The 25,869-nt window shown below is 38.7% G+C and overlaps 6 protein-coding genes across 6 annotated transcripts in view; 2 read left to right on the forward strand and 4 right to left on the reverse strand.

The window, feature by feature from the left end:
• Positions 1 to 2,395, reverse strand: part of LOC101298328 (auxin response factor 17-like) — a 3,427-nt gene extending 1,032 nt beyond the window's left edge. Inside the window, exons 1-2 of the mRNA XM_004301740.1 lie at positions 1,289 to 2,395; positions 8 to 425 (exon numbers count right to left, since the gene is read on the reverse strand). Of these exons, the coding sequence (XP_004301788.1) occupies positions 8 to 425; positions 1,289 to 2,395 (1,525 nt within the window). The remainder of the gene's footprint in view (positions 1 to 7; positions 426 to 1,288) is intronic.
• A 2,874-nt stretch (positions 2,396 to 5,269) lies between these two features.
• LOC101313897 (probable eukaryotic translation initiation factor 5-1-like) lies at positions 5,270 to 8,013 on the reverse strand. The gene is made up of 2 exons (XM_004300373.1): positions 7,909 to 8,013; positions 5,270 to 7,147 (listed from the first exon to the last, which is right to left on the reverse strand). The coding sequence occupies exon 2, from the start codon at positions 6,840 to 6,842 to the stop codon at positions 5,526 to 5,528; it is 1,317 nt and encodes a 438-aa protein (XP_004300421.1). The 5' UTR covers positions 6,843 to 7,147; positions 7,909 to 8,013; the 3' UTR covers positions 5,270 to 5,525.
• A 1,324-nt stretch (positions 8,014 to 9,337) lies between these two features.
• LOC101292903 (cytochrome b-c1 complex subunit 9-like) lies at positions 9,338 to 10,792 on the reverse strand. Its single transcript, XM_004300386.1, has 3 exons — positions 10,569 to 10,792; positions 10,235 to 10,282; positions 9,338 to 9,632 (listed from the first exon to the last, which is right to left on the reverse strand). The coding sequence occupies exons 1-3, from the start codon at positions 10,686 to 10,688 to the stop codon at positions 9,582 to 9,584; spliced, it is 219 nt and encodes a 72-aa protein (XP_004300434.1). The 5' UTR covers positions 10,689 to 10,792; the 3' UTR covers positions 9,338 to 9,581.
• Positions 10,793 to 11,523: 731 nt separating this feature from the next.
• LOC101293204 lies at positions 11,524 to 13,858 on the reverse strand. The gene is made up of 3 exons (XM_004300387.1): positions 13,812 to 13,858; positions 13,309 to 13,406; positions 11,524 to 11,889 (listed from the first exon to the last, which is right to left on the reverse strand). The coding sequence occupies exons 2-3, from the start codon at positions 13,379 to 13,381 to the stop codon at positions 11,675 to 11,677; spliced, it is 288 nt and encodes a 95-aa protein (XP_004300435.1). The 5' UTR covers positions 13,382 to 13,406; positions 13,812 to 13,858; the 3' UTR covers positions 11,524 to 11,674.
• Positions 13,859 to 16,664: 2,806 nt separating this feature from the next.
• Positions 16,665 to 20,414, forward strand: LOC101313610 (beta-1,3-galactosyltransferase 7-like). Its single transcript, XM_004300372.1, has 11 exons — positions 16,665 to 17,098; positions 17,186 to 17,282; positions 17,370 to 17,428; positions 17,539 to 17,750; positions 17,856 to 17,919; positions 18,559 to 18,631; positions 18,714 to 18,834; positions 18,934 to 19,021; positions 19,127 to 19,252; positions 19,415 to 19,524; positions 19,799 to 20,414. The coding sequence occupies exons 1-11, from the start codon at positions 17,007 to 17,009 to the stop codon at positions 19,945 to 19,947; spliced, it is 1,191 nt and encodes a 396-aa protein (XP_004300420.1). The 5' UTR covers positions 16,665 to 17,006; the 3' UTR covers positions 19,948 to 20,414.
• A 629-nt stretch (positions 20,415 to 21,043) lies between these two features.
• Positions 21,044 to 25,299, forward strand: LOC101315242 (vacuolar protein sorting-associated protein 9A-like). Its single transcript, XM_004300378.1, has 5 exons — positions 21,044 to 21,248; positions 21,339 to 21,486; positions 22,600 to 22,770; positions 23,473 to 23,652; positions 23,881 to 25,299. The coding sequence occupies exons 1-5, from the start codon at positions 21,133 to 21,135 to the stop codon at positions 24,625 to 24,627; spliced, it is 1,362 nt and encodes a 453-aa protein (XP_004300426.1). The 5' UTR covers positions 21,044 to 21,132; the 3' UTR covers positions 24,628 to 25,299.
• The last annotated feature ends 570 nt before the right edge of the window (positions 25,300 to 25,869 follow it).

Consider the following 25,869-nt stretch of genomic DNA (forward strand, 5'->3'; position numbering starts at 1 on the left):
TGTGGACTTCCAATGTTCAACTCAGTAGACACCCTTTTCAGACTTGGCGCCATGTTGTTGTTGCCAAAGGAATTATAGGTGCACATCCGAGGAGTACTTTCATTAAACAAATGAGACGCATTGGAATCACAGAATAGATCTTGCCTGGCTCCCTGCATGCCAGCAGGAAAAATGTTATAGTTCAACAAGGAAGCATTGTACTGCCCCATTGTTGAATTAGCTGCTCCTGTCATAGGTATCATGAATTCTTCCTCTCCATGCCTCAGCAGCGCAGGATTCAGTGGAGCTCTGAATCTCTTTGTAAGGGGATATACAGTATGAAATGGAGGTGCAGGATGAAGAGAAGGTGTAGATGCGACAAAGTCAACTTGCCATGGGCTCACCCTCTTGGCATTCTGCAGAACTTCAGGTTCATCCCATGTAACCTATTATATAGAGATATTAGATATTTAACTAAATGCTAGGCATGAACTATAAAACTTAACATGGTGCATTCTAAAGGCAATGAGAAATGTATATCTTCTAAACATCCAACACCTTTCTTCATAAAACTTCTACCTATAATATAAACAACCACATTCTCTATTTCTCCCACCTACGCAATGTGTGTGCACTGTTGTGTTCAAGTAATCTCAGGTAGAATTCAATGCAAAGCACAGAAATTCTGGTTCGCTAAACTACAGACATAAAAGGAAACAAACTTCTATAGGGATTCAATCAAGAGAAACCTTATGAAAAAGCATAACCTCAAATCTCAACAGAACCTTCTATCACTTATCAGCTACCACCTGATCAATTTGTCTTGACATGATTATATATTTTCAGAACAGGTAGTTAGTTCTTTCTTTCCTTCTTTTTTTGCTTTCTATTTCAAGACAAAACTAATGATTTTCAACACAGATTATTCAAACATTTGAACAGAGCAAGGCCAGAGAATGTAATGCATATATTCTCACAAAAGGTATTGATCAAGCAAATCTTCTTTTCCAACTTCTCTTCCAACATTTTAATTTATACAAGTCATTCAAATCAAGCATCTATAGAACAATGCAGGCTGGTTTGCGTTATTGAAAATCAAATATTCACATCAATCCCAGCAATATCCAAACACCCAAATTAATCTGTAAATTAATCACTAATATATACAGAAAATTACATTCAACTCATCTACATTACATTAGAATGTACCATATAAACATCCAATGAGTTTCACAAGCATGCATCAATGTTAAGCTAATAACCACCACAATGCATTCAATGCCAAAATCCGAGAAGAGAAATGAAATACCTGAAGCATACGCCATGGAGATCCCTTCCAAGGCCCACTCTCCGGAACAAACACCGAAGACAGAGTGCCCTGAAACCAAGTCATCCTGGAGGAGTCATCAGTCTCCATAGCCATTTTCACTCTCATCCCAGCCGTCCAAAACACATTCAATGCCTTCTCCACCACCTCCGCCTTCACCACGAAATCAGCCCACCCAGCTTTCGGATAATACACCACCTCAAACGGCATTTCCTGCGCCGCCATCTCGGCCGCTTCCACCACAGCCTCCGCCGAAAGCTTCGTCTTAAACCCGTCCCCTCCAGAGCCTTCCTCCGACGACGACTTCAGACCAATGTGAGAGCTCCACCTGGCGCAATCGCCGCCGTGGCTGGCCCTCACGGTGCGCCTCACCCCGACGTACATCTCTCCGCCTCCGGAGTTTCTCATAAACACCACGGAGTCGCCGGCGACGAGCATCTTGCTATTGACGAACTTGCTCCAGCCGGTAGTGAGCAAGTGCCGCCGTGGAGTGCCGCGGTAGATGTGGCGGAAGTCCCAAACGACGCCGTGGAGGTCGGTGACGGAGAGCGTCTGGACCGGCGGCTCGGCCTGGTAGTTGAGCGGCGGGAAAATCGAATCAGCGCAGAACCTCGGGACGGAGAAACCGCCGCCATTGTTGGCGTCGGAAGGAGTCAAGATCTTAGCGAACGACACCACCCTATCGTCGTTTTCGCTCTCCACCTCCTCCGTCGCGGCGGCGCTGAGTTCGCGGTGGTGTGGGGAGAGGCCGGGGTGGACGGGGTGGAGGAGGAGCTTGGCGAAGACCTCGTCGGTGGTGGGATCGGCGAGAAATTTCACGGCGGCGACGCGGCAGAGAATGAGAGGCCTGGAGAGAACCTGAGGAGAGAGAAGAACCGGAGACGAAGCGGAGGTGGAGTGTTCGAGGTGGCCCTGGGGGAAGTAGTAAACCCTAGAATGGAGAGTGGGGATGGTGATGGAGTTGCCGGCGCAGGCTCGCCAGATTTTGGGGTCGATGGAGACGAGCTGCGGCTGAGGCTGAGGCTGCGGCGGCGCGTGGGAGTGAGAATGAGAGCGTGAGCGAGTGTGACGCTGAGAAGTGGGAGACATGGTGGCGGTTGGGATTTAGGGATTGGAGGAGGAGGAGGAAGGGAATCACTCTCTCTCTCTCTCTCACTGTCTTCTTCAGAGAAAGAAAGAAAGCAAATTGAAAAAGAAAACTGTCCGAGTCTGGGTTTTGATGGATCACACAGCTTTATTTATATTTTCTGATTTGGTTTAATTAATTGAAGTTAATTAGAGGAGTAATAGTGGGTTAAAACTACTCTCCGATGGACATGATTGGTCGCCTCCCATTTATTCCGTCCAAATTTTACGGTTTTCACACACAACTCCTAAACGGAATCCACCACCCAAGTCCTCTTAGTCTAACCGACTCTTCTTACTTTCACACGTATCACAATTTTTTTGAGCAATTTTTTTTGTAACGGATATACGATTTCTGAATCATAACGAGCGATTATGTTTTTCAGCAATGGAATATAGGGTAGTATATGAAAGCGGGGTTTATAACCGGAAATAGAAAATCGGTCGCGACCTGTAATAGCAAAGAAAATGACATTTGGAAAACAATAAGACAATGACAATCTTGTGAGTTACGATTGTCGTATTGTGATTTAGAGTGTGTTAATTGTGTATCTAGTATAATGATAATTTAATGTCATAATATAACAACAAATTGAAAGTTTGTTAATCGTATGTTTTCGTGTGAACTTTTAACATTAACGAATATTTTTTATAGACACATAATAAAAGTTTCCCAATGTCTAATCGATCGACAAGGTGACAACGCAACGTAGTAATACTACATGAGAGAGTAATAAATGGTTAGTCCATTAATTAGGTTTGATAAATCCATCACAATTACCGCTCAATTAAATTTGTTCTACGGAGGGGGCTTCAATAAATGGAGGAGTTGTCAGAGAATCCCATAGAGGGGGCCATTGTTGTACATTTTCTGTGACTCTTTTGACGTCACCTCTGCATTGGTTGTGTACTTGAATGAATTTGAATGGTGAAATTGAATGGAATCTGATTGGTGCTGAGTAGTGAATGTCACACACACTGACACTGAGACAAGTCAACCCATCAGGTTTGTTTGTTAGGATATTTTCCCTTTTCTTTATTTTTGGTTTTGGTTTTTCTGGGGACTGTTTTTAAGCTAATTGGCAACCCCGGATTGGTTGGCTATTTGAATATTGAATATTTGACTGTCCAATCCAAATTCAAATTCAGATAGAAAAAATTTCGAGAAATTGGTTATTACTTATTAGTGTTTGAGTTTGTGTTGGTCTTAATTAAGTTCTTAATTAAGGGACCTCATACGATTATTAGGCAAGGACCGGTTTTCCCTGCCTCCGTGTCGCGGTCCGTATTTGTTATTTTCTTTCTCTACCAAAGACCATTGCACACATCAGACATTTGTGTAATTAGAGCATTTCTTAAAATCAAATTCAGTTGCGGAATATGAGACCAATGGGATCATTATAACCACTTTTGTTCATGATATTCGAGAATCCAATGACTATGAGATCTAAATAAGACTATTATTTTTCTTAAATTTGGCATCAATGTGAATGTTCGATAATCTAAAAGTTTGATAGCCCGACGTCTATATTCTTTTTTGTTTAAGATCTAAAGGAACCATGTTGTTATAAATTTGACATCAATGTGAATATTCAAGAATCCAACACGTCCTCCATTTTGTTTGGGATGTAAAGGCCGTTCAAGGCAGCTAGATCTCATGATGCCTAACAATGCACATTTGGTAGTTCCTCTATTCTTGCTCCTCTATTCCTATGAGACCGATTGTGGTACACTAAGAATTATCAGTATATATGTAAGGTCCCGACAGGCGATTATGAATGTTCTCGTACATCATCGATGCTTGTATGCTAGTGGACTTCACTTTCATGTTCAAGAGTCTTCTTGACATTTTTAATATACACAAACGTTCGTAGGCTAATTCTTTGGTTAAATTTATAAGTAATGATCATTAACACTAATTTGAATATGTGACGTTAATAGTGACAAAGTACAAATACCTGGATCATATTTTGTCAAATACAATGATATGAGTGTCATTGTTGTTGACATCTTTTAGGTGAAGACAAAATGATTCACCCTAGCATAGATGATAATACCACAATCCAAAATAAAATGGGGAACTCTAACTTATACGTATCTACCACTTTGACCGGAAGAAAACAAGGCATTGATGTTTTTTGGATATTCACATTCAAGGATAAATTATTTGACAACATTGTTTTGAAGATTCGGAGTAAAAGAACCTAATTTGAGGGTCCATTGGATTAAAGAAGATAATTAAATCACAACCGACCATGGCTGATCCAGGTCTTATTCTTTGTCAAGAACTCTTGGTTTGATAAGATTGTGCGAATGTGATTGAATTGGGAAGAAGGCAAAACCACCCTAATATGAGGATACGGTCCTGCTCGACTTTTCAAAACAAATAATTAGAATTATATGGGTAAAACGAAACCATTCCATAATGGTTTATAGACGAAACTTGTTTTGAGTATGGGATCAGTTCATCCTACATATGCTTGATCTTTGTATCATTCTTCTCAATGTGACAATTTGGTAGATTATAACCAACCTCATAAAGTTAATGTTATCCGTGTAGCCAAATTTAACATTTTGAGTCCCATTCAAATGGACATCTACATAAACCCTAAATTTAACACTCTTTGCTCTAACTCCCTATGGCGTTAGCCTTCTACAACCAAAAGGTCTGAATCCACCGTACAAGACTCGCAAAAGTTTCCGACATCTGAAATCTGGTACAAGGATCGGGAGAATGTACAATCTTACCACAATGTCTTTAGTTGGCTGGGTTTGTTACAGAAGCCCAGACAGAACACAACCGAGAATTATCTAGATGAGAATAACTGGGACAACACGAGGTAAAACATGAAGTACTGAAATTATTATTGAAACAAATAACATAACCAAATAAGACCCAAGGGTCTCTACGTCCAAACCAAACGAAAAGCAAAGCATAATAGGAGCAGGCTGGACAAGACAAGCCCAACCATCAACTCCCACTTTATTTCCAGACACAGACCACTAATACACAATTGGAAATAATAAGAAACACGACTCATAATACTGGTAATCAAGCAGAAAAACCACCGAGAGCATCTTAGGAAGCGCCCATTCACTCCTCTTCTGTCTCGGACTCAGCGCTCTGGAGCCACTCAATGAAAGGTTTAATGTTCTTCCAAATAGGGGAGCTTTTAGCCTTGCCACTTAACCCTTCCTGATACCACTTCATGATGTATTCCTCCTCCAGCACATCTTCATCGTACAGCGATTTCAAAACCAAAGCCACCTCCTTTGTAGCATCAGGGTTTGCCTTACCACAGAAGGACTCAAATCCACGCAACAAAACCAGCTGAGAGCCCTCGGCTTTGGTTGCTTCAGAGATGTACTTGATCTTCTTGTTCACCTCCTTGGCAAACCCCTTTCCAACACCTTCAAAGAGGGCTTCAAGTAAGGCATCCATTTTCTCTTGGGGAGTACCACACAGAGTACCGAAAAGGGTTTTGAGCTGACTGGCACTGCTCCCTGCCTTCAAGGATTGCTTGATCTCATCAACAAGCTTCCCATGGACATCATCAACACCATTCTCACTCTTGGCTTCTGCTTTCTTTTCACGCTCTGGAGACTTTGGTGGGGACTTTTTCTTCTCTTCAGTGGTATTAAGCATGACCATATCAGCAGTAACAGCACTCAACTGCTCCTCGATTCGCTTCTTTGCTGCCTCAATGGATGTGTCTGTCTGCCACTGGACATCATCATCGTCATCAGCAGCTTGGTCCATCCCATCTCCCTGGCTCCTAGTAGGGGAGTGATCTTCATCAGAACCGGAGGTCCTCTTCTTGCTTGATACTTTGGAGCCGGAGGTGCCTTTCTTTTTCGCCGCTTCCTTCTTAAGTTTCTTTTGCTCCTCATCAGCAATTTGCCCTTCCTTGAGCTGCTCTTTGTCTGCTCTCCTCAGGGCTTTCTTTTCTTTGGCAGATTTCTTCTGCTCAGGAGGATTCTTAAGGATAAAAGTCGTAAGCTTGTCCCTCATGTCAACATCAGACACAAATCCACAGGCTGCACATTTAAGATTCAGCATCTGTGTCTTAGTGATGATAATCTCAGTCTCCGGGTTCCCACAGCCATAGCACTGCACATACTTCTTAATGAAGTTCTCAAGAAGTCCAGCAAGCTTAGCAGTGTCATGAGCTCCATTAACATGGGACGTTCCAGTCTTCTCATCAAACTTTGACTGGGCTCCAAGCTCACAACCAAAATACTTGGTGGTATACGAAGCAGGTCTGGCCAAGGCCTTCGCAATTTCCACCATATTAACCACGTTTGTCTTGATGCCGTTTCCTCTGCCTTCTATCTTTGTTATCATCCTTGGCATCTTATACCTATAGAAGGCATCGTCACGGTTGGAAGCACCAATGTTCTGTAGAGCCATCTTCAATAAACGTGTGAAAGACAATCAATATAAAAGAAGGGCTCCTCTACCAGAAAAATCAGCAACAAGAACAGGTTGCATAAAATGGCAACCAAGAGACTGATTGTTAACGGCTTCTAATGATCCAAGATGGATGCATTCAACTTCGGCAGCCGTAAACCTGTACTTTTTTCTAGTAGGACAGTATTCACCAAGCAATCCAATTGATGACCAATAGAGAGAGGCCCGTTCAGACATAAAATAGGGTACAAACTTCACACTCTCCACTTTGAAAAACTACTGTAGCAGAATAAACTGCCAACTTCCTGCAAGCAAACAATAAAGGCATTTAGCACAACACGTCCAAGAAACATGAAATAGCATCCACCAAAAAGTTTTCAATCAACAGCAAGAACATGTGTATCAACACCACTGACCATCCACCAACAAGTTTTCAATCAAACAGCAATAAAATACAAATCAAATTCCCACAAACAGCCACCAACTTTGCAACAAGGTGAGCTAAGAAGGAATAATTTCCAGTGTACCTGAGATTTCTTCTTTCCATATTAAAATCACATACAATCAGATATATTTAGTAACACAAACACGCATAGCTGACTGTAAAGTTAAGAGTTCTGGATACCAAATAAAACAGCACAGTTTCACTGATGCAATTAAACAACACACAACCAAAAGAAACGAGTGATTTTCTGATACTAGAAAAAGAAACAGACTGATTTTCTGAATATATTACATGAACAGGAGCAGCACATAACATATAGACTACACGAATAATCAACACGCTTCAAAAAATTTCCTGCGAAAACAAATCTTCACAAGCACGAACGATTTTCATCAATCGCAAATCCAAATCAATCGACGAAAATCAAAACAAAATAAACCACAACGCGTAAACAAAAATTAAAACTAAGCAGTAAACAGCTACAGATCTATGTAAACAACAACAATCCACACAGAGCGCACAAAAGCTCCGATCAAACACGCAGTCAAAATCAACAATCGGCGATAAAATTGAAAGAATCTAAACAGAAAGAAGGCAGATCGATTGAGACGGCGGCGATACCTGGTGGTGTTGGAGGCGGAGGAGAAGAGAGGAAACCCTAGAGTAGAGGAGGAGGATATGATGAGGATGTAGGTATGTGGTGTTATGCTTTGCGTCTTGAGCGAGAGAGAATGGAGAGAAAGCGAAGCAATTTATATGCGGCGTTGGGTGCGAGAAGGTTACGCGTAGGGCTAACTCACCGCCTTTTTGTTTTTACTATATTTCTTTTTATTTTATTTTTTTCTATTTGCCAACCTGTTCTTTCGTGGCCATCTAGACGGGGTAAAATCGTTTTACAATTCTTCTTTTTGAATTAACCTAACATAAGTAATGAGGTTAAAAAAAATAAAAAAACTTTTGTAAGTGAATAATGTTGTCAAAGAAGTAAAAAAACTAAATGGTCCCATGACGACCGAAGAACCAAACTCGAAATAACATAATGAAGACTACGGTTGTGTTGGATGGCGGCTGACGGCCTGGTTGTCAAGGCGGTGACCGGGAACTCATTTGGGCATCCGGTTTTGTTTAGGGGGATGGCGGCTCGCGGTTCTTTCCGAGGACGGCAACTTCAACACGACAATTGTTACACGAAATGTTACAATGTTTACTAATTTTTTTTTTTTTTTTTTCTGTTATGAACTATTTACTAATGTTTTTTTATGATGAACTATTCACAATGTTGGTGCCTTGGTGGTAATGTCATCCAAAATCCGACTCTATGCTGGAGCCACAGATTCACTCTTCACTGCAGACTGCAGGGTCTCGAGTCTCGACACGAAATGTTAAACCAATAAACCCATGCCTTGATCCCACCTTGTATTTAAATCCAGGGTTAATTTTATATGGATTAAATATCTTCATTGAAATGTCGCCCAACAGCAGTAGTTGAATCATTAAAGCTGCTGGATGGTAGCTTGGTATGAACATTGTCACTTTTTTTTATATTTTTTTTTTATAAAAACTCTGATATACATCTTTTTTTTTCTTTGCCAGGAATATGTCTGAGGCTACATGAGTGTTGCTCAGGAGTCAGGTCAGGTAATAAGCTGTCTGGGCATGGAGTTCGAACAAGCGTAGCAGCAAGTCGGTATATTAATGATTCAACTACTCTGGCGTAACAGAATGTATACGAGGGTGTGGGATGAAAGCCAGTAATCTTAGCACCTGGCTTTGATGCACCTTGGTTCAAATAATTTGTAGATAAAACTAGAACTTCCTTAAATGTACTCACATACCATATATATAATCTGGGGCCAGGTACACATTGTTGATTCAACAAACAGATTCCGAAACTTCCCTAGTTCATTTTTCGCATTGTAAAAATGATACCTTATATTCTTAGGGGTTGATGAACACCTTTTTGAGACGATTCTTGATCCGGTGCCTCTGGATATTCAATTATATCTGGATGACTGGATCACATGCTTTAGTCAATGGAAATCAAGGCCAATAGATGAAACCTCATAAACAAACAACAAAAGAAATTTCCAGAGTCAATGTGGCCAGACAAGACTGATTCAACTCTCCAGAAACAATTAAATGGAGCATCCAACATGAACATACTTGATATAATCAGTTCAATCTATCAAAACTTTTATGATGAAAATAAGAATTGCTACCTAATGCATAATTGCATACTCGAACTCTCCTCACTTGAAAAAACTGTATAACGGTTATAAGGAAGAGTTCCTAGTTCATTCATCCGATGGTCTCTGCCCCAAGACTGGAATGTCCTCGTATCGTTTCTGCATCATAAAGAAAACAACCTTAAATTATGCTCAGCATATACCAAATTATATACTACCAAAAGCAGAATCGCAACTGCATAGAATGTATCCGCATACAATGTCCTTTAAAACCATTCACTATGGCCATGGAACTCAAAGCATCACGGCCCCCAAATCATTATATAGCATGCGTCTTGTTTCAATACATGTACATCCAGATCTAATTACCATCCAATCATGCCTTAATGCCTATGATCTAATACTATGCAAAACACACGCCATGGGAAAAAAGTCAGGAAAAAGAAAATACTACAAGAACAGTGTAATTAAGTTCCTGATTGAACTATTGCCATCATCTATACCTAGATACAAATTAGATGAAAAAGAAGAAAATACATGGATGTCAAATGATTCATCATGTTAGTTATTTCAACTGTATTGCCTCCAGTTCTGAAAGTAGAATCTATTCCATCTAAACATCTAACCCATAGAGTAAAAGATAAAGACACGAGCACCTAAAGTTCTCAGAGCCCCAGTTTCACATACATGAAAACATTTCTGCAAAATGGAAATGCATAAAATTGATTGAGTAAATGAAAACTTCAAAATAAGTGTCGTACCCCAACATTATTGTACTCCCACAGCCGATGAACCCCGTAATCCACAGCCTGAAACCAATGCACAAGAATTCAGCAATGACAAATAGTTTTTCTTCTCTCGTAACAAGCACAGTAGACATTCAAAGGTCTCACAGAAAAACAAGTTCTAAGCATACGACTAAGGTACTCTTGATACTATTTGATTTAGTAAAAATTACTGAATCAAATTGTAACATGAAAAAAGATGCATGAACCAAATTGTAATAGTGATTGAATCAGAGCCCAATATGAAATCAAGGGAAATTTCCATATCAGATATATGAGGAACGAAAGAGAAAGAAAGGCTGGGACGCACCCGTTCACCGAGGAAGGCGCCGGCAATGACGAAGGTGACGTAGACGGAGTTGCGGCGCATGATGACCCTGTAGAGTCCTTCGAAGAGGCCTCCACCGCTTCTTCGAGGCGCTGAAGCCATGATGCCGATATCAATCTAATCTCTTTTTCTCCTTCTTTCTGATCTAATGTGCTTGGGACGAACTCTCGGGATATGAGGATACAAAAAGCACGCCAATTAGGAACGAACTCTATTTTTTTATCCAACAAAATGTTAAATTGCAAGTAAAAATTATGTCCTTTTAGATGCGGTGAATTTCTAGAAATTTAATTAAAAATAAAAAAATTTCTAATTTCTTAAGATTGATTTCCCCGTTTAGATTCTTATCCTGTAGAATTAACAATTTTCATGGGAAAATAATCGTGAAATTTAGAAACTTAAATTTCTGACTTGAATTCCTAAAACAAATAGGTGTCATTTGTCAATTCTCTCAACTGAGATTAGTCTATATACAAATTCTTATCATTTTAAAACTCTACAAATCCAAATAATAAAATTCTTAATTAATGGGATTTAAATTCATGGAATTTTAATTTCTATGATTTTAAAATTTCTATGAAAATTGAAATTACTTCATACAAACACAACGTTAAGAGTCGTGTATATATGGTGCGGACGAGGTCACGAGGGACCAAACCGCATTTTGATTGTTAATTTCGTTTCTCTAGACGAAACAAAAAGAGTTTGAGCATTTGCAATTTACGATATGGCGTGCTTTTCCAGCAAACGAGGGCTTGCTCAGTAACATTATAGCAGCGTCCAAGAAATTTCTTCCAGAGGAAACAAGTTAAGATTCGATATTGAAGAAAAGTAATTTCAAATACAAAATTTGGGATTTATATTGGCGCTTTGCTTATTTAACTGCTCATCACTGGGAATATCGGGAGAAGGCTATGAATGAATTGAGAACAATTTCAAAGCTCAAAATCTGATTCTTATGTGCATGATTTGGTTAACACAAAATTATCAAACAATACTTTTCACAAGACAAGTAATAATGAGAAATGGATCCAAGAGAATGTCTAGACTGCATAATTCTGCGTCTCTTATTGCTGCGTTCAACCATATCAACCGGAGGCTGTTTTCTTCTGTTGGAAGATGACAGCATATACTGGAACACCCACACCGATGCTGAAGGCAGTGAACACCCCAAGGCTCATCTTCAATGCCTGGTGCTTCATCATGTCCAAGTTATACATGTGCTTGGAATGCATGTAGAAGGGTTCATCATGGCCATGTCCGCCCATCCTCTTTACTCCAGTTGAATGGAAGCCCCTAGTAGCTGCGACACCACAATAACAACTACCACTTAGCACACAAAATGAAAAGAACAGCATTTAAACTTGTATAATCTATACATTTTTAGGAATAGTAATCGTAAGTTTGGTATGAAAGCCCTCTCCCATTAAAAAGATTTACAGTAGCTTTGAACATTCACTCTCCCATTACAAGTGGCAGCCTCGTCTTTGACAATAAGTCTTTTAGCAAAATTAACAATGGGGATGGTTCACAGTGCAGGTTTCTTTGTGCACATTACAACATACTAAGTCGCTAAGCGTTTGACACAACCCCAAGAAACCCATCAACTATAAATTTACCCATCGAATATACAGATAATATACTGTCGTCCACATTTCAGTCTTCCAAAAGTTGAGTCAGTGCCTAGCTATTTATAGTCCACTAGTCCAGTAAGGAAAAATTAAGTTCATCTCATGTGGTAACAAAAATAAATATTTAGGGCAATTCCCTGGATTGAAACACGAGAAAGAAAACATGTTACCCCTCGATTTTGCCCCATATTCACATATTGGCCGGGTGAAATTGAGCCCTCACACACACTTATTTAAAGCGAGAAGCCATTTGGAACGGCCAAAACAGATTTCAAAACGCATAACCATGATGACAGAGATGTCACTGAGACAAGAAAAGATAAACATTTCTCAAAGTGACAAGTGAGAACTCATTTGAAATAGCCAGAGTGGGTGACAAAAGGATATGTGCAAGACCTTTCTTTAACATAAGAGCAGAGAATACAAGCTCTTACAAAACAAAAAAGAAAGGTATTGCTTTTGGTTTTCTGTATGCCCGCATGGGAACAGAAGTGCCATCAGAGGCAGTTCACTCTGTTCTTTGAAAGGCATAACAAAGGAGAAGCACTGTGACCGAGTCAAACATGGTCTGGGAAGTACATGCGGTATGGTCGCCTTTTTTCTTTCAAATGTTTTATTAATTTTTATATATTACATGGCAAGATTCATCGAACTGTCGATGCTTTCATCTTAACCGATTCACAGCAATACACTCCACAATGCCATGATCTAGGATTTCTGACCAGCCAGGTCAGATTTGATAATGTGTATGCTATCACAAGTAAAGGGGGTGGATGTTCTTCAAATGCAAATAATAATATCACATCCCTACAGATTTCCTATTTATCATATTTTGACATCTGAATTTAACCATATTCAGTTGTATGCTCAAGGGTACATCCAGCCATCCTGGACTCGATGGAATTAGCAAGGAAAAAACATACAGCAACACTTTAATCACAAGAACCTTCATTTAAACACTAATTACACAGGAAACCATATTCAATGTTTTGTCCAAAGTTTGTAAACACTGTCACATTCTGCAAACACTTGCTATCTAAAAATATACAGCAGCAACAACCAAAATAAACAGCAGAAGACATCAAAATAACCTGATTTCGATAGCGATGCTTCTGAAGACATCAAGACCTTGGCACAGGTCCTCATCCCATTGCTCAAACTCATGATTGCGAGAGATCTCCGCTACTGACTACCTTGTAAACCAGAAACAAAACTTGAATCAAACAGATAAACAACAGCAAATTTATAGAAAATAATTCCAATAGAGCGCAATCAAAATCGTAGAATCCAAAACTACTCTAATTGATTCCTATTTCAAACAAACAAAAAATCTCATAGAATACTAATGTAACTAGGTTCATTACAGTTGACCTGATTGAGGATTAAACATGCACAGATCTGTATGTATTTACAAAAGGAAACACACAGTCCAATCCAGAAACGCAATCACTGAGCTCCGATTGAGCAAGCTCTCATACAAATCGGAAACAACAATTACTGAATTGAAACCAAAATCGGCGATTCAACGATTTAATAAACAGTTGCGAAAATAAGAGAGCAGAAGAATGTAGAAGATGAGAGGTGAAACGTTTACCTTGTGGAAATGAGGAGGAAACCCTAGAACTTTCGAGCAATGCGTCTGAGATGATTGGGATTCGGGGAGGAGTTAAAAAACGTAATCCCGGGTCATAGAACGGGTTGACCATCTTAAGCCCAATACTTTTACGGGTTGGGCCTCGTTGAGCGGGCTCTGTTTTTATCTGGTCAATTTCAAGCGCCAACTTCATTTTCTCAGTTATCAAAGAAAATGAAAAGGTCCACTGAATTGGTGGTCAAATAATTCCGTTCATATTTTTGGCTAAAATTGAAAACGTGATACATATGTTCTTTCGTTAAGCCTACTCTATACTAGTCTGTATTATTGTAAATAGAATCATAGGTCATACAAAATAATGACTTCGATATAGTTAGATCATTATATCATGTTCGGTATCAAACCGCTCTTAAAACAATGAATTATAATTTATCCACAAAATTTGGTGAATTCATGTTAAGTTTCAAAAGGTGGTACCACTTTTAAGTTCTATGGATACAATTTCTCCACAAACTAACATAAAGAGCAATCAATTTTCCCCCATTAGCACGATTTTACAATGTGCATATAACAGACCAATGAATTTAATAGCAATCTCGCAAATATTACAAATTTACAATGTGGTTATGTGCATGAACTAATGTAATCACTTTGCTTGGACTTGCATTATACACTAATCTCGCAAATATGTCAAACTTGAGCCTAATTAATCATGTTTGATCGCCCGGGTCAAGTGGAAAGACTAAATGAAGGAAGTAAATGGGTTTCCATGCTTATAGGGTGTGAGGTGTGACCTTTGAATCAAGGAAATAATTAAGAAGTATTGTGGTGGACTCATAGAAACTTCCTCTTTTCATTTTCTTCGCCTACTGTTTGCTTGTACGTACTAGTTGGTTAGATGTTAGTCGTTTTCGTGACAAGAAAATGTGTTACTTGCTATGTCTAATGACTTGGTCAGAATTAATGTTAGATATCCTAAGGAATGAGAGATGATCTACTTCCTCTTTTATAGTTGCACCAACTTCAGTTGGTGATCTTGAGTTTACAATAAAAGTACTAGTTTTTTTTTTTTTTTTTTTTTTCCTAATATTGGATGATCTCCATTTCTCCATTGATATATATCATGAGGTGATTATTAACTCAAGCTAGAGAAGTTCGAAGACTCATTACACCCACTGCTCAAATGAAAAATAGCAAGCTAAAAACTTCTTGAAAAATCAAACCAAAAGATTGTCAAAAAATAGACATGCAACTGACTAGAACAAAAAATTGAAAACCCCTAATTGTCCCACAATGTGACCAAGCAACCTATATGAAGCCGGGAGACCTAATGGTATACCTGTCCACAAGCTACATGGGAAATTAACATATCATGGGCTAAGTAGGGCCCCATCATACCCTTGAGGGTTGATTGCTTCGACCACCGTCTATGGCTCATACACCATGAAGTCTGAAATATTCACACCATCACCTGCTTTGCGTGCGTCTGTTATGGTTACCACGTGACCTTCATATATATATATATATATATTATTGTTTGGCTGACCAACATCATACCCCCAAAGATGGAATGAAACCTAGGGTTTCAAGTTGCATATCATAGGAACCAAAGCCAAAGATGTTTGGTGCGCTTCTCACCAGACACGTCTTCCTCTTCCCAACCTCGCTGAACTCCAATGAGCTTTGCCGACGACATTGTGGCAATGATTTGCTTCTCCGACAAAGGACGAATAACAATGTTGTGCTTCTCTTTATGAAACCAGGGAAGTCTAAAGATTACCTCAAAACACAACAAAAGGTGCCTGAGGCGGAGGAGCAGCCACCTCGATAACAACTTCTTTCGATCTCCTCTTCATGAGGACATTGAGTCCCACAGTGGTTGATCATGGCACAAGTACGGGCACAATCACGGCAATAGCCAAAGAGACGCTCGTACCTAAATTGTACATACTACATACATCACATTTGCATCTAGATCCATGCAACAATTCTAAAAAAAAGATCTCCAAGTCTCCAACTTATAATTATTTCCTATTTAATAACGAATGCTAGTGCCAAACTTAGGTACCTTGAAACCTCTAGTGAAACCCATATAAATGGTTAAATACTATAAATATAAGGCTAAATATAATATAATAAGCATCGTTTCGATATTTTTGAAAACATTGATGTAAAACCATAGTTGCCATCAATATTCGGGTCAAACATACCCGATGTCCGACCAAATTACCAAATAAAATTGAAGTCTTCAAGAGATCCTCCAAGTCTCCAACCAGGAATGTAGTATTAAACCATAATAGAAAATGACCTGCTGGAAATGTGTATATTAGGAAGCCAAATAACCCTAAACGTGTTATTTACTTAGGAAAATACAGAATGCCCTACTGGTACTTTGTCATGGAGTACATGCCAACATTATTAGCATGCATGTTGTTGAAGCAAATGAAGGACTTGTTAATTACTTAATTTCACAGGGCACATGCATGCTTTATCTGCATCCAAACTTTGAAGTGATCCTCCCTTGATTTGGTTTTACATAACAAAAAAAAAAAAAGAACTTTTATTTGAAATCTACATAATAACACGTAATAAAATCGAAAAAAGAAGATGTTTTCTGTCTGGATTTAGGGTAAAACATCCGGCATGCGTCCATCAATATAAATTATATTTAACAACACAACAAACATTACAAATGATTTTCTGTCACTAATCATGCTCCATGCATTTTCAAACTAAACTAATTTCCCTTTCTTATTTTTCTCTTGTGACATTCACTTTCCTTTGGTCAAAAGGACTAATTTCACTTTAGTTCCAACGTACAAAACAAAGGTCCACTGGTTCAAAAATCCTCTACTATGTCCAAAAAACGGGTCGGGTCATCATCACAAGCCAAAGAAACGGATCTCTGACGAGTGGCGTAACTGGCGGGCCTAGACAAAAACAGCCGCCGTGGCCAAAACCCCCTCAACAAGACATAAAGTCTCATCTGAAAATCATAACGTCGTTGCCTAACCTCGCCGGTCCAAACTTTCAAGTGGCTACAAAATAATGGACCCAACACCCACTGACCCACGTCTAAAGCCTCAGAAGAAAATTCAAAAACCCATAAATCACACCCCTATAAATCTCACCCTCCTTCCAGCTTCGTCACAACTTCTTCCTGCTACTTTCTCTCTGTAAAAACACGCAGGGAGGATGAAGAACCGAAGCTCCGGCAAGATCTCAGCGAAATGGATTCCCATTTTCTGCGTACCCTCTTTCCTTCTCGGCATGCTCATCACCAGCAGGTAGAGTGATCTCAATGTTTCTTATCATGTATGGTCGTGTTTCGGGTTTTGGTTTGGTCATGAGTTTGAGATTGTTGGTTTAAGTAGGATGTGGGCTGTACCTGAATCCAACGGTCAGCTCATTTCTACTCGTCGGCAGGAGCAGGAGCTTCAGATTGTGTCCGAAGATTGCGCGACTAAGAAGGTGGTGATTTGAATTTTGGGTCTTCTTTTCTTTCTAAAAGAAGCTAAATTTGTTGCTAAAGATGGAAGCTTTGTTGGTTTTATGCAGAAGCTGGGACAAGAGAAGGATGTGATGAATGAGATTTACAAAACCCACGAGTCAATTCAGTAAGTTGAGCTGTGGTTGTGATTATCTTGGACTTGGTTGCTTTGTATTGTGGCAGTTGTGTGAATTTTGTGTACTGATAATTGGGTGCTTATTTGCGGAGGCGTATCAGATCTTTAGACAAGCAAATGGCGTCAATTCAGATGGAGTTAGCAGCAGCTCGGAGTTCTCAGGAGATGGGGGTCTCCGGTGACTCCGCTGCCACCTCAGTGTTGCAGAAGGACAATTCAGCTAAGCAGAAGGCATTTATTGTGATTGGAATTAACACTGCATTTAGTAGTAGGAAGCGGCGAGATTCGGTTAGAGAGACTTGGATGCCTCAAGGTATTTTAGATTTGTTATTACTCTTCTTAATCTATGTATGTATGCATAAGATCCCAGTGGTTTATATGGGCCTGATTGCTGAAATCGTGTCAACTGTTCGGCCAGGGGAAAAGCTACTACAGTTGGAGCGTGAGAAGGGGATTGTTATCCGTTTCATGATTGGCCACAGGTAATTTGGCTTTCTATCAAGAATTGTCATGATGTTTTTTTTGAAAACTTACATAGTGTCATAGTCAGCGCGTGCAATGGATTATGAAGAGGCAATCCTCATATATGCATATAGACTCATCGCTTTACTTTTTTCTCGATCCATATTTCGACCCTCAGATTTCTTTTGATTCAACACGTCAGATATTGAGAATTTCAATATAACGGGAAACCTTGTACTAGATGCCGTATGATCCATTGGTAGCTCATTTTTGGGAACAAGTTCTGCATCACATGCTTCCCTTGTTTAGTTTGAAGTCAGTTTTTATATGAAGACTTGCAATGGGGTTATAACTTTTCTTTTGCTTATATAGTACATGAAAGTAGGATCTACTATGCAAGTTGGTCCTCATGATGTACCATTCGAATATAACTAGAACCTGCCATTTTTACTGAAGAGGAACTTGGAGTACAGGAAGATATCTGGAAAATGTTATATCTAATAATATACACCAGAAAATGTTTATTTATCTGTCTTTTGTCATGTATGATATGCATAGGATAATATCAGCATTTAAAACATGATTTATAATACAATATCAACAGGATGTTCTGTTTTCGTATGAAACTGACCTCAGTGGTACCTGGATCATTTATACAGTGCAACATCCAACAGCATTTTAGATCGAGCCATTGATTCAGAAGAATCTCAACATAAGGATTTCCTCAGGCTGGTAAGAGAGCTGACATAAACTATCCATGAGACTATTATACTAATAATCTGTTCTGACTTCTGAGTCTTGTTTTGTGCTGTAGGAACATGTTGAAGGTTATCATGAGTTGTCAGCCAAAACAAAAACTTTCTTCACCACTGCAGTTGCAAAGTGGGATGCTGACTTTTATGTCAAGGTGGATGATGATGTACATGTCAATTTGGGTATGTGCTATTGCTGCATTGTCCTATTTACTTTTTCAGTAGTAAAAAGATATGAATGTCATTACTAAGGATGATTTTCTTACTGTCTTGCTTGCACAGGTATGCTAGCTTCAACTCTTGCCCATCATCGTTCAAAGCCTAGAGTATACATTGGGTGTATGAAATCTGGACCTGTTCTTGCTCAAAAGTAACTGTCCTGAGCATTTAATTGATGATAGATAATACTACTCTATGATTCTCACCAATCCTTTATGGGAGGAGTTATTAATTCTTATGTTTCTTTATTCTGTAGGAGTCTTAAGTACCATGAACCAGAGCACTGGAAGTTTGGTGAGGCGGGAAACAAATACTTCCGACATGCAACTGGGCAGATTTATGCAATCTCCAGGGATCTAGCTACATACATCTCTATTAACCAGTAAGAATATGTTGTTTTGTATTGATCTTCTTTCCAATATTTGATATTTCATCCGATATGTAATCAAATCTGCAATGCTATATGATTTCACCTTTTCTTTTTTCTTTTATACTTCGTTCTGCAATGATTGAACTCCTGGGACAACACTGTTTATTGTTGCAGGCCCATATTGCATAAGTATGCCAATGAAGATGTGTCTCTTGGTTCGTGGTTCATTGGTCTTGAAGTTGAACACATTGATGAGCGCAATATGTGTTGTGGCACTCCACCAGGTACTCTCTTTAGTACAGTGAATAGTGAATTTCTTCCATCCCACTTTAGAGTTTAGATAAATGAAAAGAATAAAAGGCAATGTTCATATGGTTGTTCAAATAGATTCACTCAAGTGATTATTGGTATATTTGCGAGCAACTTTACTTTCCTGTAAGAACAATACCATTTTGGGCCATTAGATGCCCCTGGTTTACTCATTACCAGGAAACGATGGATGTGTGAGTCTATATATATTTTTTATTCTTGTCTATAATTCAGTTGAATCTTCTGCAGATTGCGAGTGGAAGGCACAGGCAGGAAATGTCTGCATTGCATCATTTGATTGGAGCTGCAGTGGTATCTGCAAGTCAGTGGAGAAGATTAAATTTGTTCATGAAAAGTGTGGTGAAGGGGATGCAGCTGTTTGGGGTTCGTTGTTCTAGATCACTTCTTTTTGTAGGGTCTTTGCTGTCAAAACAAACAAGTACATACAGTCCGTTCAATAGTGATGACATCAAAGCAGCAACAGCATTTTGATTATGGTGGAGGTGGTCAGGTGGACATGTCCAAGATTTTGCTTCTTCGACTCTCAGGGAAGACTTAATGAGCTGCTGCTTAAGTTATGCGGAAACAGTTCATCTGAACTGTTGATGTGACACCATTTGTGTTTCAAGATGTCTTCTGATTGTAATTCAGCGCAGGAGGATATAAGGGTATTTATACAAATTGATAGTTGTTTCCTGATATTAGTTTTATATAGTGAGATATGTTCTTATGTAGGCCTTCCTTCCACTGTTACAGTATAATTACCAATGTAATGCACAAAATAGAAAAGACATTGCTTCCATTACTTGATATGTGATGAGAATGAGAATGATTGATTAATAGATTTCCTATTTTTGAAGTTTTGAAAGTTTGAAACATGGATGAGCTCTTATGCCTTCGACAGCACACTTGAGCAGAACAAATAGCTATCAAATTATGAATCACTTCTTTGTTTTTCTGCCGGATTGAACCCTTAATCTTTTCGATGATTATCAATTTACCCATAACTTCAAAATTGCTTCTTAACTGGTCTATTGTCTATTTACGATTTAGTTGTTCTAAATTTGGGCTTCTCATTATATGAGTTGAGATATTTTCAGGTTCTTCAACATTTGCAATATCATAAGCAAATTGGAAAGTTTAATTTTTTAGTTAAGTTTTGACACCAAAACTTGAGTTTCTCATTATAAGAGTTGAGATGTACTCCTTGTCTTTCAAGCTAGGCAAACCATATGGTCTTGTTTGATCATCTTCCTAAAGTCTCAATTCGCTGATTTTCTCCTACTAGGCAAAGGAATCATCAATTCTGCGAAAAACATCCATTTTTTTTTTTTTTAAGAAAAAGATATGAAAAGCATGTTTAAAATTAAATACGAAAATAAGTTCATCAAGTAGATCTTACATAAACTGAACAAAAGCCTTGTCATAAACGTCAATTTCACATGATATTTTTGCTCTTTAAAGGCCCAAAAATAATAAATGGGCTTCAATAATTAGATGATTTAATTTGGGTGTTCTCTATCTCTGATAGATATTCTTCATCGGCTCCATCGCACTGCTCTGCGTCTCTAATCGCCGTCGACATGTCCAATTCCAATCGGACGCTTATTGAAAACGCCGACGTCTTCACGGGGCTGCACGACTTCCTCGAACGCATGCGTCAACCGTCCGCCGGCGACTTCGTCAAGTCTATCAAAAGGTCAAAATCAAATACCGAAATTGAAATTTGTTGACGATTTGAATTCGATTGAGAAGTTGATTTAGTTTAACGATTCGGATTTGATTGCAGTTTCATTGTTTCGTTTTCGAACGATGCTCGTGATCCGGAGAGGGACAGTGCGGCGGTGCAGAGCTTCTTTGCGCAAATGGAAGTGGATTTTAGGGTTCATCCACTTTGGGCTGGCTGTTCTGAAGAGGAGCTCGATAGTGCTGGCGAGGTCAGTAATTTCTGTTTTACTTAGCCGGTAACAGTCATTTTGTCTCTAGTTCCTACACAGTAATTGAGCTTATGATTCATACTATTCTAGTCTTGCTTAGTTATATGAATTTGAAACCAACTAGTAACTAGTAAGTAACACGAGTGAGATCACTGAGATGGATCTTTAGTTGAGCGATTTTTGTGTAGTTCCACTAGTTCTATAGGTGAAGAAATATGTAGTAATTGCTGTTTCTGGACTCACATTTGATATTTGAGAAAGGTAAGAAAGCCGTCGAAGAAAGCAAAACGAATAAGAAAAGAAAGAGTTCTAGTGTAGTATAGAATGGAGACAGAAGATTGGAACCCCAAAAATGCAACAATGCTTGCTGGATTAGTTGTGCTCCTACAAAATATGCAAGAACAACAGAGTGATATGATAATAGAAAACGTACATCTACGAACTTTTGAATGCAAAAGCCGCAAGATGAAGCGACAGCTGCAAGCATAGATGTTCATAACTATCGGCAATCAATAGGGCTTGAGTGGCTGACTGGATTTCAGTCCTCAAATTCAGTACTGATTGCCAATTTGCCATAACAAAACCAAAACTAAAACTTTGTTTTGCTTGACATAAACAAAACCACAACAACACCCAAAACAAAAGACCTGCGATGAAACCAAGACCAAAGGATAGCAGGAGCTGTAGGAGAAGAAATTGAGAAAGAGAGAGGCTGCAGAGGAGCAAAGGGTTATATACTTAAAAAAGCCTATAGGTAAAGAAAGACGTAGTAATTGCTATTTCTGAACTCACATTTGATATTCAAGAAAGGTAAAAAAAGCTGTCAAGATTTTGCAAGGAGAGCGAAATGAATACGAAAAGAAAGAGTTCTAGTGTAGTATAGAATGTGGATAGAAGATTGATTTTCGTAAAATATTTTGTGCTAATTTTCCTCGTGGAGGAACTCTTCAGATTATTTGTTTTCCACGTTCACCTTATCATTATTGTTTTGGATAAGAATGCACATTCTGTAGTTATTTCATGCGAAGGATTTTGCTAATACTTGATATCTCTAATAGATGTTGGTTTTTCTTTTCTGTTTTTTTCTTTGCCTGGGCAATCTGTTAAATACAGGGACTGGAGAAGTATGTCATGACAAAGTTATTTACTCGTGTATTTGCTTCACTTCCAGATGATGTAAGACTTGACAACGTACTACACGAGAAGATGGCTTTAGTTCAGCAATTCATTCGGCCAGAAAATTTGGATATCAAGCCCGCCTTTCAAAATGAAACATCATGGCTGGTGAGTAAAAAGATACACTTATAAATATGTGTTTGTATTCTCTGTGCATAAAGTTTTCATAAGATCCTCAAAGGTAAAATTCTTTCAATCAGGATGCATTGCTCTCCATTTTCACACATAGACACAGGTCCAGTACTTCTCAACGAAGATGGCTAAGTCGTAGAAATCTTCTTGACAAATAATACTTCATATTTAGGAGGCCAATGGATCTTCAGATGCCTGAAATCTCTTACAAATAGGGGAAAAAAGGAACAAGAATTGTTCAATGAAATATAAGTATTCATCAATACTTAAGTGATAGGTAGGGGATAGAATATAACTTGCTGCAATTTGTATTGTATTTTGGATAAAATCTGATTGGACAACTTATCTGATTTATTGATTAAGCGAGGAAATAGTAACATCATAAGTTTTTCTGAGCATCACTCATTTAATAGGATAAGGCTGACTGTGCTAACTTAGGTAAAGCTTTATTATACTTAAGACAAAATACCTAGTTGGGGGAACAATGATAGGCTCTCTCCTCTTCCAGTGAACTCATGTGTATATTATCGTTCCTCATTCCATACTTTTCATGCTCTGCCTGATTTATGTATCCCAATTTCTCTATTTTTGCTTTTTGGCTCTTTAACTTTTGTGGTGAGCGCACACCGGAAACTGTTAAGTTCATACTCTTACAATTTTTCACTCTTGTCATTGCAGCTTGCACAGAAAGAACTGCAAAAGATCAATATGTACAAGGCACCAAGGGACAAGCTTGTGTGTATACTCAATTGTTGCAAGGTTATCAATAACTTGCTGCACAATGCTTCTATTGCTTCAAATGAGAATACCCACGGAGCTGATGAATTTCTTCCTGTCTTAATTTATGTTACCTTGAAGGTATGACCAACTTCATATGATGGCCTGATTTTTTTAAAATTCACTTATCACAGCATGTGCAATGCATTTATGCTTCTATTCTACTTATGTTTATAATGATCCCCCAGATCTGGCTATTCTGATTTGCCTACTGCAAAACATTAAAACTCAGACATAGCTCTTAGTTGATCCCATGAATGAAGGAATATAAATATGTATATTCACAAACTTGCTTTAAATGTAATGCAGGCAAACCCTCCGCAACTGCACTCAAATTTGTTGTATATACAAAGATACAGGCGACAATCTCGATTAGTAGCAGAAGCAGCCTACTTTTTCACTAACATGCTATCTGTCGAATCCTTCATTTCAAATATGGATGCAAATGCCCTGTCAATGGATGAAACTGAGTTTGAAAAGAACATGGAATCTGCTCAAGCAATTCTATCAGGACTATCGACTGATTTGAACAGCCAGCCTGATCAAGGCGGTCAGCCTGTGAATATAAACAAGGAGCCAACAGCACCCCCCAAATCATCAAAAGTTCCATCACTTTCAGATTTGGAGGATAAGGGTGCAGCACTCCTTGTAAATGATAAGCAGGCAAGCCAGGTTTTCCGGCAGTATCCATACTTGTTTGCACATGTTGGTGATCTAACAGTCAATGATGTAGAAGACCTTCTTAATAATTACAAACAGCTTGTTTTCAAGTATGTTTGTCTCTCCAAAGGATTAGGTGATTCTGCTCCATCTCTTCCTCTAAAGGGTTCAGAAACAAAGGATCACCAGCATGTTGAAACTGCAAAGCAACAGGACCATACTAGCGCCGCAGAGCCTAATGATGAGCCATCAAAGGATACTGATACAAAAGATGATGGTTCTAATACAGAGTCTCTTTTTGAAGTGGAAAGTTTAGAATCTCAATTGTCACAGGATCAACCAGTAGCCCCACAAGACAGTAAACATGAAGAGTCCTCTCAGTCACAGCTCAGTTAATGTATTTTGCAGGCGTATGTTAAATTTTAATGCTAGGATTACCATCAGGGCCACCTTTTCTCATTTCCTTAAGCGTGAGGGGAATACCACAGTGACTACTTCTGGTTAGCAATGAGCACTATCATTTGTCTGTTGTCCGCACTTAGTGGTGAAATCTGGATAAACGACGAGTTTAGCATTTTGATTTGGCAAGCCTCACCAGGCATTTGTGCAAAGATGCAAATATTTCCAACCTTTTGGCAAGTCTGCATTTCCAGTTATACTTTTGGACACTTGTAATCTCACATATATGCAGCAATGTAATGATCCCCAAACACAGGAGCATGTTGAATCTTGAATGAAAAGTAACTTTCGCCAGTCGCACTTTGCTCTCCATCAAGGGGCAGAAACGTATGTTCTGCATTTCTTTTCTGTGTTATTCCTCTGCAATATCTTACAACTGTACACAATATCCTGATGTTGATAGTATGCAGTCTTTCCTTGTCTGTGTTTGACTCCTATTCTCTTCTAAATTGGCTGTTCTAGCAGTTACCCTATTATGCAATCTTACTATGGATTGAGTAGATTTAGCTTGTCCACAATGAAAAAGTACAAAACCAGGCTCTGTCTATATCAGGTACACTGGGTTCTAAGTTTCTTGTACTTCATCCTGGTGAATATAATTTGATTTATAGACTCCACATGTTATAAATAGGACTATTCAGAATTTGTTTGAATATAAGTATGAAGTCTATATTCTCTGCTTGACAAGGGTTTGATATACATACTAATAATAGTGTGATTGACTGCAGTGACATATTTATATTTTGTAATGGTGTGCCATACTTAAACGTTGTGTATGTGGAACTAGAATTGCATCTTCTCCATCGTTGTTAACACAAAAGTCAAAAATCAAAGCCAATACTTTGAAATTTGAATTTTTATACCAATCTGTTATTGTATGCCGCATCATATTCATCTCCCCAGGCCCCCCTTTTTCAAGCTAAACCCAACGGCACTAGGAAAATATGGACATTGGTTGGTCATTTTGTGATGTAACCTTTGTTTAGTGGAAAATTCATTTGTGTTTTTCACGTGCTGATTTACTGATCTTGTTGTAAATCTTGGTCAATAGATAGGCCACATAGAATTAGAAAACACACGAAGTTCCCAGGAAACAAGAATTATAAAAGGCTGCGGCGTCTGAATTGAATCTTAGGTCATGTATATGCCCTTTTCTCTTGTATGATTATCATATTTGTG

This window comes from Fragaria vesca, linkage group LG5, assembly GCF_000184155.1.
Source record: "Fragaria vesca subsp. vesca linkage group LG5, FraVesHawaii_1.0, whole genome shotgun sequence".
NCBI classification, from domain to species: Eukaryota; Viridiplantae; Streptophyta; class Magnoliopsida; order Rosales; family Rosaceae; genus Fragaria; species Fragaria vesca.

Bases quoted from the DNA above. Each gene is read 5' to 3' on its own strand.
- LOC101313897 (XM_004300373.1), bottom strand. From the start codon at position 6,842: ATGGCTCTACAGAACATTGGTGCTTCCAACCGTGACGATGCCTTCTAT.
- LOC101292903 (XM_004300386.1), bottom strand. From the start codon at position 10,688: ATGGCTTCAGCGCCTCGAAGAAGCGGTGGAGGCCTCTTCGAAGGACTC. The intron at 10,283-10,568 runs GTGCGTCCCAGC...CATTGGTTTCAG, and splicing joins GCGCCTTCCTCGGTGAACGG to GCTGTGGATTACGGGGTTCA. The intron at 9,633-10,234 runs GTACGACACTTA...TTTATGATGCAG, and splicing joins GGGAGTACAATAATGTTGGG to AAACGATACGAGGACATTCC.
- LOC101313610 (XM_004300372.1), top strand. From the start codon at position 17,007: ATGAAGAACCGAAGCTCCGGCAAGATCTCAGCGAAATGGATTCCCATT. The intron at 17,283-17,369 runs GTGGTGATTTGA...GGTTTTATGCAG, and splicing joins AAGATTGCGCGACTAAGAAG to AAGCTGGGACAAGAGAAGGA. The intron at 17,429-17,538 runs GTAAGTTGAGCT...GAGGCGTATCAG, and splicing joins AAAACCCACGAGTCAATTCA to ATCTTTAGACAAGCAAATGG.
- LOC101293204 (XM_004300387.1), bottom strand. From the start codon at position 13,381: ATGAGTTTGAGCAATGGGATGAGGACCTGTGCCAAGGTCTTGATGTCT. The intron at 11,890-13,308 runs GTTATTTTGATG...GTGGTGTCGCAG, and splicing joins AGCATCGCTATCGAAATCAG to CTACTAGGGGCTTCCATTCA.
- LOC101315242 (XM_004300378.1), top strand. From the start codon at position 21,133: ATGTCCAATTCCAATCGGACGCTTATTGAAAACGCCGACGTCTTCACG. The intron at 21,487-22,599 runs GTCAGTAATTTC...TGTTAAATACAG, and splicing joins AGCTCGATAGTGCTGGCGAG to GGACTGGAGAAGTATGTCAT. The intron at 23,653-23,880 runs GTATGACCAACT...AATGTAATGCAG, and splicing joins TAATTTATGTTACCTTGAAG to GCAAACCCTCCGCAACTGCA.